This window comes from Hippopotamus amphibius, chromosome 11, assembly GCF_030028045.1.
Source record: "Hippopotamus amphibius kiboko isolate mHipAmp2 chromosome 11, mHipAmp2.hap2, whole genome shotgun sequence".
NCBI classification, from domain to species: Eukaryota; Metazoa; Chordata; class Mammalia; order Artiodactyla; family Hippopotamidae; genus Hippopotamus; species Hippopotamus amphibius.
In genome coordinates, this window is record NC_080196.1 from 102,038,025 (window position 1) to 102,055,714 (window position 17,690).

At 39.3% G+C, this 17,690-nt stretch overlaps 1 protein-coding gene across 1 annotated transcript in view; it reads left to right on the forward strand.

Moving 5' to 3' along the window:
* PHLPP1 (PH domain and leucine rich repeat protein phosphatase 1) overlaps positions 1-17,690 on the forward strand; it is a 201,452-nt gene that overhangs the window by 112,734 nt on the left and 71,028 nt on the right. Inside the window, exon 4 of the mRNA XM_057698882.1 lies at positions 11,697-11,863. Within this exon, the coding sequence (XP_057554865.1) occupies positions 11,697-11,863 (167 nt within the window). The remainder of the gene's footprint in view (positions 1-11,696; positions 11,864-17,690) is intronic.

The window sequence follows — 17,690 nt, forward strand, 5'->3', positions numbered from 1 at the left end:
TGCCAGTGACTGTGGCTTCGCAGTGCTTATCTTTCTGGTTATCTTTCTTTTAGTATTAATCATAGTATTTTAATTCTAGGCCATCTTTTTTTTTTTATTTTTAATGAAAAAAGTCACCATGTTGAAGTTTTGGTTGCCATGATATTTTGGTTCACCCTTAATATGCATAGTGTAGGCAAGTCAGGGCCACGTCTCATGCTGAATTAAAGATCACGTGAAATGATGAGTAAGCATCATTCTTTAAATAAGATATATGGTGAATCACAGTTGAACTTTTGCTTTCATGTGCTTAAAAAGAGTGTTTTGTTGTCCAGATTTTACTCAAAGATTACTTCACTAAGCACAGAGTCAAATCATTCTGGTGTGATAGGATTGTTTCTAGCATATAGATTTGTGTCATTTGATGTAGTTGCAGGGAACCCTTTAAGATCACTTAGTCATCTTTTAGGCATATTTACACATATTTTGTCTCTTAATTTGAAGTGTAATTTAGGGAGTATGCTGCTTGGTCATTCTGTGACCAAGAATGGTTGGTCACATTCTTTAGGGATTTTGCTGTATCTGGTTACATTGGGAGTTATAAGGGTGAGAAGCTGTGCTCTCAGTCCTGTTCTGCTAAAGAGTCCAGGGCTTAAAAGGGCTTTTTTTTGGAAACCCTCCCTTCACATCTTATACTCATTCTTTAGATAAAGAATCAAGGGCCACTTGGCCATGACAGGCTAGCAAGTGTGTGGTAGAGTCTGAAGTAGAATTGAGGGTCTGAGTGACATGGATTTTAGTTTATAAAATGTCACCACTATCCCTAGAAAATTGCTCTTGTACCAATTCTGTAGTGAAGATATGAGAAAAGTTTGGAAATTCAGTATATGAAATATTTAGGTACAAGAAGCTTTGAGGAGGTAATGAACCAGCTGAGTCTTGAAGGATGAATAGGAGTTCACCACAAAGCCAAGAGGGGAAAGAGCATTTCAGGGAGAGGTAGAATATTTACAAAGGTACAGTGTGTAAAATGTAGAAGTGTAGTCATATCACAGCTGTCTGAGCAATGTGAAAGAGGGAAGATGGAAGCGAAAGTGAAAAGTGCCCATATGGATTGTTGCTTGTTTCATTTTATTTTCTTGGGAAAATTTGACAATGTTACCAAACATTATAACTAACTTTCCAGTGTAGTTACACAAAAATTCATGTTGTGGAATCTTTTCCTTATTATAGATATAAATAGTTTATGAAATTAGGAAACTTAGAAATTCTGCTTTGAATTTGAACTAAAGATAAAGTATTTTGGATTGCATCAAATTTTGTTTTTGTAATACATAATACTGTGATTAAGTTAGTGAAAATATTAAAATGGTCTCTTTGCAATTGTAATTATGCTTCATCTTATTTCCACATTGCTAATCCCTTCTGTTCTTTTTTTTAATTAATTAATTTAATTTTTGGCTGCATTGGGTCTTCATTGCTGTGCGTGGGCTTTCTGTCGTTGCGGAGAGCAGGGACTACTCTTTGTTGCAGTGCACAGGCTTCTTATTGCAGTGGCTTCTCTTGTTGTGGAGCATGGGCTCTAGGCTCACGGGCTTCAGTAGTTGTGGCACGTGGGCTCAGTAGTTGTGGCGCACAAGCTTAGTTGCTCTGCAGCATGTGGGATCTTCCCGGACCAGGGCTCACACCCGTATCCCCTGCATTGGCGCAGGCGGATTCTTAACCACTGCACCACCAGGGAAGCCCCATTCTATTCTTTCTCCTGGGGTAACTATTGATTCTGAAATCCTAGTTAAAATATTCCTAAAGAAAGGGTTTTTCCTTCATTCTAAGTCATTTCCATTTAAAATTATTTAATTTTATTTTCCTCAGAGTTTTTCAGCCCACTTTTACACAAATGAAAAAGATACCTGGTTTGCTTACCATATCCTGACAGAAGCAGCGTGCTTTATGAAACAGTGCTGACTTGTGTACTTTCCATGTTAAATTCACCCCATGTGTCTCCACCTTCCCTTCTCCTGTCTTCCCTCCCTCCCTCTCCTGTTCTTTGAGCAGCTCTGTTGCTGGGGGGCGGGGTGGAGGGTGGGGGCGTGGAAGGTAATGAGGAAAGAGAGAATATTTATTCCACCCTTTCTCTGTGCTAGGCGTTCTTCTAGGCTCCACTTCTAGCATCAGGACTTCAGCAAATGGAAGAAATGTGTTTCTCATGTGTATTTTATCTGTATGCTGTTGTTATCTTTAATAAAATACATTTTAGCTTTTAAGAGAGAAACTTGAAGCTGTGTTTTAAAGTTACAGCATGTTCTTTTACTATTGGGAAGGGCCCTTGTAAAGTAGTCGCCAAAAAGGCAATATTACTTGTAGTTTTCTGGAACAGTTGCCTTTAGAAGTGTTTATTAACCTTGAATTCTAATCCTCATCAAATGGCTCTTAGTTGAGAGACTTAGAATTTAAGGTTTGAGGACTCCCAGCCTTACTTCCCTCCTAGAAAAGGTCTACAGCCTTTCAGATATCTGTAATGTCTGACAAGACGGTTGGTTCTTCCTTAGAAGTGAGCTGAAGTCTTTATCCCTATACCTTTGACTCACTGACCCTCGTTTTGCTGTCAGGTTTAACACAGAGTAATTGTACTCCCTCTCTTATTTATGATAACCTCTAACTATTGAAGTTTCTATGATTTCTTTGCCCTCCCCTACCCCTTAGCAATCTACTTTTATGAGACACATCTCTGGTAATTTCAACAATTTCATCATCACTTCATTCCCAGATCCTTTATCTAGCTTTTCCTTTGCGTGCTGTGCAGTTTCTTGATATATTTGCACATACCATCTGCGGAACAGAGTACGTGATCATTGTTTTCCTTGCTTGAAACATTATGCCCATAGTGAGTTAGTTATTCATTCGTGAAGTCAACACCAATTTGTTTTTCCCCCCAAATTGTTAATAGATATATTTTGTTAGTAATAAAATCGCTTAGCCGACTGAATTGATGCAATAGTGACAACGAATAGTAATAACTAACATTTTGGTAACTTTTTTCTACGTGCCAAGTGCTGTTCTAGATGCTTTATAGTATCCCTGTGAGGTAGGTGCTCATAGCATTGTGCAAGGCCAGGCATTACAACAAAAGGAAATAACCCTTGAGGAGATATTACCATCTCTGTTTTGCAGATGAGGGAACTGTGGTATAAAGTATCCAGCACTGCTTTATGCAGGGAGTTCCTCTGCCTTGTTTTCTCTTTAATTGTACTTCCAATGTTTTACAGTGGCCTGAAGGGACAAAACAAACCAAAATTCAAGTAACAACTGAGATTTACTGAAAATATCAAAGAGAAGCACTTGATAATACACAATTGTCAGTAGAATCCAGGCAGCTCAGTAGTAGAATAAAAGGTGATTTACCAGGCGGTCTATTGAATGGGGTGTGCTGCTGAGGACATTTGAGCATAGCCACTGATTACTAATCTTCTTAAACAATGACCAAGAGGTATTTAGGAAATCTGAGATGCCTTCTGAGTCACCCAAAGCAGATTAAATTGGTTTCAGTGTTGAGGGGACTACTGTTGTCTAACTCTTCAAATACTCGTCAAGTATTGTTATATCAGGAGCTTAGCATATATGATTAACCAGATCTCTACAGCTGATCATATTATATTTTGAAGTTAAATCATTTTAATCTGAGTGGTTAGACCAACAAAAAAATATATAGTGTCTTAAGAGTTTAGTTTCCATGATATATTTACTTTCCTTGGAAGATCTCAATATTTGTAACCCAGAGTATTGGATTATCTACAACCACTCTGAACAGTTAAAGTCTTCTACCCACTGGGCTGATTTATTTTATAAAGTAAGGAATACTGGAAAAATTGAAAAAATATCAGTGAACTCTCTATGTTAAACATACCAGACTTTGTATGTTAGACTGGAATTTAAACATTGAGGTGTTTGTATCATTTGTATTTTAAATAGAAAACAAGTAGCTTATTTCTAAGACAGAATCATTTAAGTGTGCATTTATGTTACTTCTTTTAGTAGAAAGTTAGAATGTAAGTTTTTTGTGCTCAGCAATCTAAGCTTCTCCTTTGTCGAGGAGATGCCTGCTTTGGGGGAATGCTGCTGTGATGGAGCTGAGAGACACTTACAAGTGGTCACATTCTAAAGAGCTTGTTTACACATATTTTGCCAATAAGGAAGTGAGGAAGGAACTCTGACTTCAGATTTGATTTCCACCCAAGCCAAGCTCTATTTTTTTGGTTCTTACTGAGAAACACAATGGAAGGGAGTGTGTGTGGAAGGGAGATAACTGTTAGAGGGACCTGGTTAGTGATTCTGCAGGCCATGGGTACCATCTTCTCCAAGCCTCTCACGGTTCCTTGTGACTCAGAGGGGTGAGGTGCCAGGTCTGTGTGTCTAGTTTAGGCTGTGCCACAAGCTCTTGGGACACATCCTGCAGCTCTGCCTTCTCTTGATGGTGGGGTGCCAGTCTCTGCACAGGTTCCTGGGAATACCTGCCCATCTTGTTGCTTGAGGGGACTGTCAGCACTGGAACAGCGTGGGGAGCTCTGGGATTTGTGTTCTCTGCTCTGCGTGCTCCCACTGCACCATTGCACGTGCAGTTTTGAATTATACTTGTTAGATGTCTGTGCCTTCAAGGGACCCATTTTTTGAAGACGAAGTGTGCATCTCTCAGTGCCAAGTTCAGTGTCTATTTCATAACGCAAATGGTAAACATATGTTGAAAGATGCACTCATCCCCTCCACTCACCTGACAAAGAGAGTTTGGAATGGTTAGGAGGAACTCAGTATAAGTTTTTCAGTACTGTTTTTCTTTATTGTTATAGCCTGGTGCTTTTACAGTGAGCCACGTGTTTTATTTATTTGTTTGCTTATCTGTCAATCAGCCATCTATCTAACGCTCCTCTTTTCTTTCTCTCTCTTGTTTTCTCTCTTCCCTCATCCCTTCCTTCTTTCCTTTTCCAACCTGCAGCTCTCGCCATACTGTTTATTCTTTGGTCCCTTAACTATATTTTAACTGGAACCTTGTAGTCCTAGTAAGCCTAATCTTAAAATCATAGTCCCTTCCCCTCCCTGAATACTTTTACTCTCAGAGAGCTGTGTCTCTTATTTTTGTCTGTCAGTGATATAGCCTCTCCAGATCTTCTTGTTTGTCTTCGTTGATTTGATTACATATGGTGGTTTAGAATGGTGTGTAAATTTGTGTATTTTATTTCTTGGGTTTTAAAATTTTTTGTATCATTTACTTATTTAAGGCAAAGTGATACAATACCAGAATTTCAAGCAGAATTTACTAAGTCCAAAATTGGCAGCTTAATATGCCCCTATTAGGACATTATTAATATATATATTGTAATTAATTTTATAGGAAGGTTTTCTGCATCTGCTGTTAAACAGATTTTTTAAAGTGGTAATTAGTACAGGATCCAGAAATGAGATGTCATTGTGAAAAGGTCTAGAGTCAAGGTGTTTCCTATATTTGTAGAATTTTTTTTAAAGAAATGATTGCATGTTTTGGAGCAGTGACAGTTTAAAGTTTATTAAAACTGGAAATTTTTTGTTTGGTATTATTATAAAACTTTATCAGTGAGGATGAAATTGAAAATAAGTGAAGCCGTTAGAGTGCTTAGCTAATAGAGATGAATAAACTCCATTCTAAGTTTATATTTTCCTGCTGCATGTCTTCCCAGAGCATTTTTGGGGGGTGAAAATTAAAACTAAGTCAGTTGAGGTTAAGAATTTTTTGCAGAAGTTTAGTAAACTCCCCAGAGACTATCCCTGTATCCAGGGCATAATTTCCCAAACCACTAAAGGGTAGGCCAGAGCAATTAATGACTCATAATGCCAACTTACAGCAGTATTTTACTTTGCACAAGCGGAATTATTTGTGCTATTTCAGCTGCTTTGACCAAGCCTTTCAGAATCATTTTGTTCAATGGTGAGCCTGCTTTGCACATAATAAGGGTAAATGCCACTTTACTAAAGTATAGTGGGAACAAAAAAATCACGTGAATGTTATTCTAAACTTTCCGTTGCTTATAAAAGATGATTGTTCCCTAAGTGAACATCAAGAATAATGTGAGTGATGCAGAGTGCAGTCCTGTTGCAAGGGAAGGTGATAATTTCCAAAGCACAGAGGGGATGGGTTAGGGCTAGGATAGATGTATTGGTTTAGAAATGCAACCTAGCTATACCCAGAGCAGAGATATTGGATACAAGTGTCTTAACGGTTGGCAAACAAATGACTGAGGAAAGTGTCCAGCTGAGTAGGTTGTTAGAACTGTGTAGAAGCCCTGGTAATCTGGAAGGTTTGTTGTTCATAGTACCATTTTTATGGTTAATCTACAAAGGACTTTGGGGGAAATATTTGAGGGCCCAATGAGCTTTTGGTCCATATGTGTTTACAAGTCATTTGGAAAAGAAGACAATGTGAGCCACTGGTTGGGATTCATGTTCTTTTTAATGTATCTCCTAAAGTATATAGGTTTATGGCGGGGGGGGGGATCCCATTTGATTTACTAACTCTAAATTATTAGCCTTAAAATTTTTTGTTGTTAATACAAACTAGCACTGGTTTCCCAAGCCATGGTTACTTGAACTGATCTTCTAAAACTTGAATCCATTCATGTGCAATTCATTGATGGTCTGTGAAGGATGACATCAAATCGTCTTTGCTCTGGGCTGAGGGTGATGTTAGGATTTGATCGTGGCAGTGACAGGAGCCTCCCTTTGAGTAGGACTTGAACTGTGTTGGCGCCCTGACTCCATGGCATAGGCTGTCATTCAAACTCTGATGCTGCTTCCACTGTGTGACCTTGGGCACACCCTTTAACCTTCATCTTTGAAATGGAGTTAAGTCCTTACTATGCTGAGTTATTGTGAAGATTAAACTTAATATTATGTCTAAAGAAGAGTGCCTGCTAAATGTTAGCTGCTATTATTGTTATTACTGTTAGGGGGAAAAAAGGTAGAATAATAAAAGGCTACTTGCTCTGAGGTGTATACAGGTGGATTTCTGATTTTTTAAATTTTTTTATCTTGAGGAGGATATTAGTTTTAATAGGTGCTATGTCTCTGGGTAGCCCCACTGGTAGTTTTTTCATTTGGGAGTCGAGCAAAACCTCTTTGTGGTGGCGTCCTTGTGTGCCCAGGCTGATCTGGGGGAAGCATTTAAATCTCCTCTTTGCTGCTGGGCGTGGCACTGGGCAGAGGCACAGCTAGTAGTAGGAGCTCTCGTGGTCACCGTGGGCGCTCACTGGCCCATTGCCATCATGACACGGCTAACTTCTGTCCTCGCTGTCCCTGATCCCCGTTCTGCCGGGACTGCCCCGCTCTGCCTGTGCTCCCTTGCTGTAGCTCTGTTACTGTGCTTTCCTCCCCCTTGTTTCTAGCAGGAACAGCTTGCGGTCCAGAATGAGGAAAGAAATCGAATATGACTTGACATTTAATCATTATCTTGTAGTTGTCCAAAGAGTGTATTCAGTGTGATGCTTCAGCTGAAATGGAATGTGTCCTCTGCATAGTAGTCCCCACGTGGAGGAATACACCAGATGGGTCAGATGTGACTGGTGAGAAGGGAAGGGTTGTAAAGGAGTCCCGTGTTGTTCTTCCAGCAGATACTTCCTGAGGGTCGTACTAAGTGCTAAGAGCACAGGGCACATTGTGAACAAAATAGGCCCGAGTCCCTTCCTTCACAAGCTTACTATCAGAGACAGAGACTTCTTGGAGCCTTTCCACTACAGCGCATTTTGCTCGCAGGAAAAGCCAGAATCTTTGCAATGACCTAAAGGATCTGCTGTTTCCTTGCTCCCTGCCCCCCGCCCCAAAGCTCTTACCTTTCTGACCTCATCACAGGTCACTCTCCCCTTGTCTTACTGGTCTTCATGCTGCTCTTTCTACCTACCAGGCACACTCCTTTTTTAGGGCCTTTACACTAGTTACTTCCTCTGCCTGGGGCGTTCTTTTAGATAAATCCTTTCAGCTAACTTCCTCATGTCCTTCATATCTAAATGTCACCTTTTAGGTGAGGCCTATCCTGACCAACCTATGTAATTTTTTTTTTTTTTTTGCCTTTATTGCCACTATTTAAATGGCCATTTATTTTTTAAATTGTATAACAACATTTTTTTTTTAATTATTTTTTTTTTTGGGGGGTACACCAGGTTCAATCAACTGTTTTTATACACATATCCCCATATTCCCTCCCTTCCTTGACGCCCCCCCCCATCGAGTCCCCCCCACCCTCCCTGCCCCAGTCTTCTAAGGCATCTCAACCTATGTAATTTACAACCTACCACCTTCCCAACAATCCTGAGCCCTTTTTCCTTGCTTTATTTTTTTCCATAGTAGTTACCAATTTTTAACATATAATATACTTATTTGTGAGGTAAGTTTAATGAGGGCAGGGGTCTTCTTATTGCTTACTGAAGCATACTAAGTGCTTACCTAGATCAGTAATAGGCATATAGTAGGTATTCAATAAACGTGTCAAATGAGTGAAAATGAAAAGTACTGTGGAAAGAATTGAGAAGGGTATACCTGTTTTCTATGGCTGTTGTAAAAAGGAACAAAACCTTGATGGCTTAAGACAACAAAAATTTATTCTCTCACAGTTCTGGAGGCCAGAAGTTCAAAATCAAGGTGTCCGCAGGACTGTGCTCCTTTTGAAGGCTCTAGGGGAGAATCTGTTCCTTGCCTCTTCCAGCTTCTGGTGGCTCTAAGCATTTTTTAGCTTGTGGCCCACATCAGTCTCTGCCTCCCTGGTCACATGGCCTTCTCTTCTCTCTCAAAATTCCCTCTGCCTCTCTTAGGAAGATGCATCTAATTGTATCTAGGGCTCTTCCAGATAATCCAGGGTAAGTACCTCCTCTCACGATTCTTAATCACATCTTTTGTCATGTAAGATACCGTTCACTCTTTTGCTGTGTAAAATAATATTCCCAGATTCCGGGGATTAGGATGTGGACCTACCGTTTGGGGGGCTACCACTCAGCCCACTACAAAAGGTCAGGGGCATTCTTCAGTTCAGGGGCAAGGATCATCCCCGGTGCACCACCTGCGGGAACACTTGAATGCAGGGAAAGCCAGGAGACTGCTCTCATCCATTCCCCCCCTTTTTACTGAAATTTTTACTGCAATTACATTATCTTTTTTCCAGTTAAACACACGCACACAGAAGAGCACAAAGGATAATGTCACAATTTCCGTGTACTGGTCTTGGCCTCCCCAGTTGTTAACGGATTGACATAGTCCCTTCAGATCTTCCATTCTTTTTTTTTTCTTCCATTCTTATTATAAGTAAACATTACAGATGAATGCCAAATCTCCTATCTTCCCATTGCTTTTTCCATTTCCCTTCCTGCGTATCTGGAGGCAGTCACTGTTGTTGATTTGGCATATGACCAATACAATATCTGTACCTTTATTGCACGTATAACTATTCTTACATAATATATGGAGTTGTGTGTATTTATGTTAAAAATGCTTTTCATACATGGCATTATACTGTATGTAACATTCCACAGTTTGCTTTTTTTTAATCAGTCTGGGTTGATACATACAAATCTAGTTCAGTCATTTTAACTGCAGCTCTAAGTGGCAGGTTCTCTCTCTCTCTCCTGGCCTTAGAATATATATCCCAGAGAAGGCCTTTGATTAGCCTAGCCAACGGGTCACATGCCAGCACCCGTTGGAGCAATTTGTGGGTTCAGCAGTGGGGTTTGATTGTGCAAGCTGGGAATACATGTCTGCTCCTGAAGCCAGGGTGTCCACATACTCTGCAGCTCCCATCAGAATCACGTGCATTCGAAGGGCTGTTATAGGAAGAAGTGGAAAAGGATTTGGGGCAGACAGAGACACAGATTGCCACTTGAGCTTGGACATCAGGTCCTCTGGGAAGCCCTCCCTGACTCCATAGGTCATGCTCTGTGCCCTTGCACTTAACGATTATTGAAACCATTGTCATGTAGTATATTAACTGCCCTCTCCTCTTGAGGTGCATTCATTTGGGGTCTTGTTTTACTCCTGTACCTCAGGAAATGGAAGGTCTGACACACCATTACATCCTCACCACATATTTTTGCCTGAATGATTCCACCGAGTGTAACTTTCAACCTCACTTCCTATAAATGGGTTCCTGCCAGGGAATCTTGTGTAGCTGTGGCATGTTTGCACCTGCCTTTCAGGCCCATTAAATTCTGGCTTTTTTTTCCACATCATTTGGTTTACGTGGGTGATTTGGCCCTGTTTTGGGTTTTCTTTTTCTTATTTGGTAGTGCAAATTAAGAAAAGATGAAATTGCTAAAATGCAAACTCAGACTTCCTTTGTCAAATCTTTGGGGTTGAGCCCTGCCAGGCCTTTTCCACCTCTCTGTCCCCTTAGCTTTCTTGTGTGCACAGCAGTTTCTTTCTAACGTCAAACATGCCATCGGCAGAATGTGTTTTATGCAGATTTACTTCTGAACACCTATTTTTAGCATCAGGAGAATGTGAATTCCACTGGGTATAAAATGTATTTGGAAGTCGTTGTAGCAAATCATAAATGGTCATAGCAGGCATAAATTATTGAGTGCCTTTTCTGAGCCAGGCATGTAGATGTACGTGTCATCTTTATGCCTGTTATACAGGTGAGAAAACAGGGGCTTGGAGAGCTCAGTGATGCACCCAAGTTCTCTCAGCCCTGAGTGGTGGGGCCGGGATGCGAATCAACACAGTGACACCAGAGCCATACTCCTAAAGGCTGTGTTGTGCTGCCTTTTGTGATCACGAAAGAGTAAAGCTGGGGTTTGGTAATGGAAAAGGACATCAAACTGATCACAGATAAGGAATGGAGTTTTTGCCATAAAGCTGTGATAAAGATAAAGAGCATGAGGAGGAAATCAGCCCAGATCTTAGAACAATAACCCCACAGCCTCTGTGAGGCGGGAAGGAGCCAAGGTGCTTTGGCGTAAACTGGCGCCACAGTCCTTAGAATTTGGGAGAGAGGAGTACATGTTGCCCAGTGCTTTGTCTGCCTCCAGCATGCCCTGTAGCCCTGGGACTCTGGCTATCATAGGAGTCATTTAACCGAGAAAACTTTGAATATGTGGATGAACATTTAGACGTAAAATAAATGTCACGTAGAATCCCTACGTGAAGCAAAACTGAAACTGTGGGAGAGACAACCGAGAAGTTTACAGCAGGCAAGCAGTGGCATCTGATTATATGCTACCATTATTATTAAAGATACATATAAGGCCACTCCTCCTACTTTTCTTTGTGCTGTTTTAAATCAGTATATGCAAGGGCTTTTGTAGGTTCAGTCTAGATCTTAGCATCTATCTCCCAACCATGTGTTTGCTCTGAAGTCTTGTATTATTTAGCTCTGAATTCTCTTACCACGAATGTTTTCAGGAACATAACCCATACAGTTGGAGGAGATTACTGATGTCACTAAATTTGATAGGATAATCTGTGCTCTTTGTAACCTGTCTCCTATACTAGGTTACTGTAAGTACCTTCCAGGGAGAGAGAGACTGTTTCCTGCCTTTGTAATACTTTGCTTGATTCTATCTAAGTAAATACTCTTGGTTTGTATTTGAATAATGGTGCTAATTGCATAGTGGGTCTGTGCTTCCAGATGGGGTTATCTTGTTTCTGTCCATGTAAACAATTATAGGATAAAGGATGGTTTGAAAATTGAGTTGTGTTTTTATCCCTCCTAGGTTGCATCACAGCGTATTAGCTCAGTGGACCTCTCGTGCTGTAGCCTGGAGCATCTGCCTGCCAACCTCTTCTACAGCCAAGACCTCACTCATCTCAATTTAAAACAAAACTTCCTAAGGCAGAATCCCAGTCTGCCAACTGCAAGGGGGCTCAATGAACTGAAAAGGTGAGCATGCAAAAACGGTGGATAATTGGGGGGCGAGGGGTGTCAGCTTCTGGTTGTTTCTTGAATATTCTAACTTGAAAAGCTACAGTGGGTAATCTTTCTCTTTCAGAGGGCAGGATGGTAGTACTTCAGTGGTGAAGACATTTTCAGTTCTCATTCTGAATTGTTTTTCCAGGTCCCTGCCTTTGAAATGAATGACTTATGATATTCATTAACTGGATAGATTTATATAAGAAGAACACTTCTCTTTAGATCACTTCTCTTTCTTAACCTATCTACAGATGGGTCTGTGAAAAGTTTATGATATTTGGTCTGTTACTTCTGAACTGCAGGGGTTTCGTCAGATTAATTACTTATTTCAAAATTGACAGAAGGTCAGAAGGTCAGTTCCATGAAAAGATGTTTCCTTAGAAATTTAAGACCTAAGGTTTAAATCCATTAATACCACATCATTTGGGTGATTAGTGTATAGGTTTCAAGAGTGACATGTTAAATGAAAAGGGTCTGCTCCTTTGTAACTAGAGGGAAGGGACTTTATTTGCATCTATCTAAAACATTTAAGAATTTACCATATTCATATCATTTTCTTTTTCTTTTTTTTTTGGAGCAATGATCAATCTTGATTCTGTGGTAAATGAAGCCTCTGATACTTATATCTTTGCTCAAATATATGAGACTATAACTACAGAAGGATATAACTTTTAAATAAATAATGAATAGTTGTTTGTTCTTAAATGACTGGTAATGATCAGAGATTAAGCTATGGTAATTAACCATTATGATTATGTAGTTATGGTTTTTAACACCCAGAAAGAATAATCCAGTAAGTATTTATATAAAGTTTGTACAGATGTGTAAGAAAAGGGAAGAGTCTTTTCAGATGATTTGACTGTGAATATTCTTTGATACTATACCACAACTTGACAAGTGGCAATTTCTTAGATGTTGGTTTCAGTGTGGAACATAAAACCCTGTAAGTGGACTTTTTAAATTCTTTTACATTAGACTCCATTGGTCTTTCTCACATGTTGAATGGATCTTTGCTCATACATCATTTTATTTTGTTAAGTATTGGTCATGTGGAAAACACCGATTTGTTGGATAATACAGATATTTCAAATGTTAATGTATTTCATTATGCAGGTTCAAGAAATGACAGTTGTTAATACCACCGCTGATCTCATCAGAAAAAACTTTAAATATTGGAAAGTTGTCAGGCTTACTGTGGAAACAAGTTTTCCAGAATTTTAGATTTCAGTTGAAAGCTTGAAGGCTACTACCCTTGGCAACAAATACTGTCAAGTTGTTTTTCCTGAAGTGACCTTCTCACTTCATTGTAGAGAAAACGTCTGGCAAATAGCCAAGTCTGAATACTAAGTTTGTTAGCTGTTCTTTCAAGTAAAAATGGTATTCTGTGAACATTGTGACTGGTTTGGCTCACGGCTCAAGTAATCGTACAAGGGTTTTCCTTGGGATGACCGTCATACTTTATATACAGCAGAAGTGCTTTCTATGTACTTCCCATTTTATCACCCATAAAACTTAAAAAAATATATATGTATTCAAGGGTTGAGATATAATACGAGGGTGAGTCAAAAATTATCCACACATTGGCTGTAGAATTTATAGAAGTTTTAATATAACCACAGTGTGGGTAATTTTTGACTCACTCTGGTACGAATATCTTTTTTGCAGTATCAAGGATATTTTAAAGCAAAGCTGGCATTTTTAAAAAAGAATATTTTTGCTATGATTGCCTGGCAGGGAAGAATACTGTGATAATGGGGACAGTTTGGTGCTGCACTGAATTAACTCCATAGGCAGTAAGAACTCCAGAAGGATATTGTGCTCGAGCACTTCCTTATTGTTCCCTGGAGCTGATGGGTAGTGAAAGGGAACCACAGGGAACTTCTTGAACTTAGGTTTTTATATGCCCTATGCACTGATAATACTGTTGTTACTGACACTACTGTAATAAAGTTGCTGTGATTTTTTTCCCAAAGGGTTATATCATGATTTAGTCTGTTTTTGAGGTTTGAAATTATTTTGAAGTATTCTTGTGTATTTCACAACATTGTAGGCTTCTGCACTTCCGTTACAGAACATTAAGAACTTTATATCATGCTATTAAATCCTGCTATCTTAGAACAGAAAGGGGCATTAGAATTTCTCCAAACCAGTGCTCTCATTTTATAGATGAGGTAGAAGGAGATGTTAGGTGCCAAAATCAAGTTAATGGTTACCTTCTGGGAGGCAGTTAGGGGCATGTGATTAGGGAATGGTTTGAAGAGGGTTTCAGCTGCATCCATAATGTTTATTTCTTTAAAAAAAATTAAAGACAAATAGACAAAATGTTAATATTTGAAAAAGCTGATAGTGGATACTTGGATGATCATGATTATTTTCTGTATTTTTCTTTGTTTATTTTATAATAATCCAAAAATTAAAGCCTAAACAAAAAGGAAATCAAAATGCTTCTAATAACATGGAAATATGATAGTCCCAAAGGGTCAGTGTTTATGGACTAAATAAATAAATACCCAGATGGAGGGATATTTGGGGCATTGCCTTGCCCATTGGTGCTTTCAGAATCTTCTGATTGGTCCCCCATAACTATTGATTCTAAATCTGTAAATAGCTTTTCAACATGTCCACCTTTCTCCTCTGCTTCTTGGCCCTCATCACACACCCTTTCCACCCAGATGTAAGAGGAAGCACTTCTCAGCTCTCACCGGGACTGTTGCAGGAGCTTTGGAGAGATGGTTGTCTTATTGTCATTTTCCCACTGCAATTTATCCTTTTTGGTTTTCTTGCCTACTATTTGTGCTTTTTTTTTTTTTTTTTGGTTTAATTTTATTTTGTATTTTTAAAAATTTAGACTTTTGTCCCATCAAAGTGATATCCTATTATAGATCTTTAAAAAAAATCTTAATAGGCAATAAGACATAAGAAATAGGTGCTTGGAACTCCAGCCCATCCTTACACCCAGGTCCTGTTCCCTAGGCGACTACTTTTGATCCTCAGGGCTCTTTTTGTGGGTTTTTTTTCCATCTTCTGAAATTTTGAATTTTTTGTTATTGGACATTGTGGGTTGACAATATTACTATGGAAGATGAGGATTTAACTCTTTTATAATACATTGTCTCACATTCCCCTCAGCCCATGCCACATGCCCAGACCACCGCTTCCCCCAACCTCTCAGTGTACAAGTATCCGTTTTCGGTTAAGTAGGTGTTGAGGACCCCTGTTATTTTGAGCATGGAGCTGTGACTCACCCCTAAGGCACTTAAATGCAACGATTACATTTCCTTTCTTGTGCTGGCTGGATAGTAGCCTCTCTTTTTCATTAGTGTACTTTTCTTTTTCTCTAGTGTTGTTAAGGTGACAGAACTCTAACCCTCTTCTCAACACCTTTTTCTTGGAGACTTCTTCCCTCCTGGAGCCAGCATAGGTACCTGCTCGGTAGGCCTGCTACACAGCTGTTGTTCTGGGGTTCCCTTTCATCATTTTCCTGGTAATCCCCTTTTTGTCTCTCCTGTGTTTTCTATATGTCTTCCAGTGTCTCACGATTCTTTCTTGGTTTACTCCCTGTTTTGAATGGAATGTCTTCTAGGATCTTTCTGAGAAAGGGGACATGGGAGACAAATTTATCAGACACTTTGTATCTAAAAGTATTTTTCTCACATGCTTGATTGATAATTTGGCTGGTTTCTGGATAGGAAAACATGTTTCCTCAGAATTTTGAAGCCAGTGCACTATTGTTTTCTAGCTTCTACAGTTGCTATTAAAAAGTGTTATACTGTTCTGATTCCTGTCTTTGTAGACCTTCTTTCCTCTTTTCTTTCTTTTTTTTTTTTGTAACAACAACCCCCAAAGAAGTTTTAGGATTTTCCTTTTTGGCACTGTTTATTCATTTCAGCCACTATGATGAACACTTGATCTGAAAGAAATTTTGTCCTTCAGCTCTGGAAAACTTTCTCATTGTGTTTTTTGATAATCTCCCCCTTGGTTTTCTCTTTTCTTTGAGTTCCTGTTAGTTAGGCAGGACCTCCTCATCTGTCCTCTCATGATCTTGTTTTCCTCTTTGTCTTAATGCCCTACTTCTTGACAGATTTTCTCTATCTTAACCTTCTGAATTTCTGCTGTCTTTCTTTTTGTAGAATGAGCTCTTTCTTGTTTGTTTGTTTGTTTAATTTGTGTGCATTTTAACAGTATTTTGTCATCCCCCCCCCCCACCCCCATGAGTACATTTCTACTCTCTCTGAGGACATTAAATTGATAATTTCCTTCTTGCAGTGTCTTGATTTAGTTTTTTCCTATTTGTGTAAGTGTCTGACTTTTATGTTAGGAACTTGACCTCACTGTTTGGTGACCCTTTGCTCTCTGTTCCTATTTAATGGTGAGGCACTGAGAAGTGAATTGGGTGCCCTGGTCTGTAGGCAGGGCTTCTCCTCCATACAGCTTCACTGTGGGGCCATCAAGGGTGAGCCTTGTGGTTTTGTTGGGGAACTTCCAAAGACAGTATCTGTGGATCTTCTCCCTAGGGCGTGTCAGTTTTGCTTAAGAGGAATCCTTTGGTCTTCTGCCTGGGCAGTGCATGCTAGGATTCAGGGAGTGGAGTAGGGAAGAGAGCTGCAATCTCTGGGTTTAGTGTGTGGATTTTTATTTGATCCCCTGTTTTCAGAACAGTGTTTTCTACCATTCCTGATGTCTTTGAGCCAGGGACTCTTGGACTCAATTTTTTCTTCCAGGGAATTAAACTGTCTCCTGCTGGAACTGGGGAGAGGATCTGGGGTCTCATGTAATTCCTTACGTAATCTTTTGAAGTCTTTTTGTAGAAGTATAATGTGTACAATTTGATGGGTTTCCACAAAGTGAACACATGTGACCGGTGCTCATACTGAGAAATAGAAAATTACTAGCACCCAGAAGCCTTCCCTATGCCCCTCCTCTTCGTACCCTAAAGATAATCACTATCCCCTCTTATAACACCTTAGTTTTGCCTGTTTTTGTTCGTAATATAAATGTCATATAGTATGTACTTGTATCCAGCATCTTTCATTTACATTTCTTAGAAAAGCAAAACAAAGCATATCAAGTTACATACTATCAGCTCACCCTGTGTAGTGTAGTATAAAGCCATGACTTTGATTTAAGGTGGAAGACTTTTCAGTTTTGCACTGCCACCAAAGGTTTGTTAGCTTTCTATTGCTTTAAGCATGGGGGAGATAGGTTGTGGGGGCTGAACAGCTGGTGAAGATGATGTTGTATTGCCCTTTGGAAAAAACTAGGCTTTAAATCAGTTTCTTTTTCACCACATACTAATGTGAGATTTTTGTCTCCCATCCACCTTATTCATGAAAGGTTTTCTTGCTAAGTTTTCAGAGTAGTAAGTTTGTAAATATATGTGCACACACACAGACTTCATGCTAGGAATAGAAATTATATATATTTAAAACTCGTTTAGACTTCAAAAAGCACTAATGTAGCTTATTTAAGGTCATACGGTTAGTATGGTATTTTTGAGATATACCGTGTATTTAACTTCTTATTTTTAGTTGTATGTTTAAGGAATTGTGTTAATCTCTAATGTATGTTTCACAGGGAATATGTTAGAGAGGTACCAAAGGGTAATTTATTATTTGTTTACCAAAGTCTCAAGGGATGAATTTTTAAGTTACAGTGTTAGGGCAGATATCCAGGGAGAAACTTTACGTACAATGAATTTGTAAGAGATAGGTGTTCTAAGACTTTTTCTCTTAACCACATATCCCCTAATTTTTCTTTCTATTGCAAATTCTCACCTTACACAAATGAGCAACTTTCA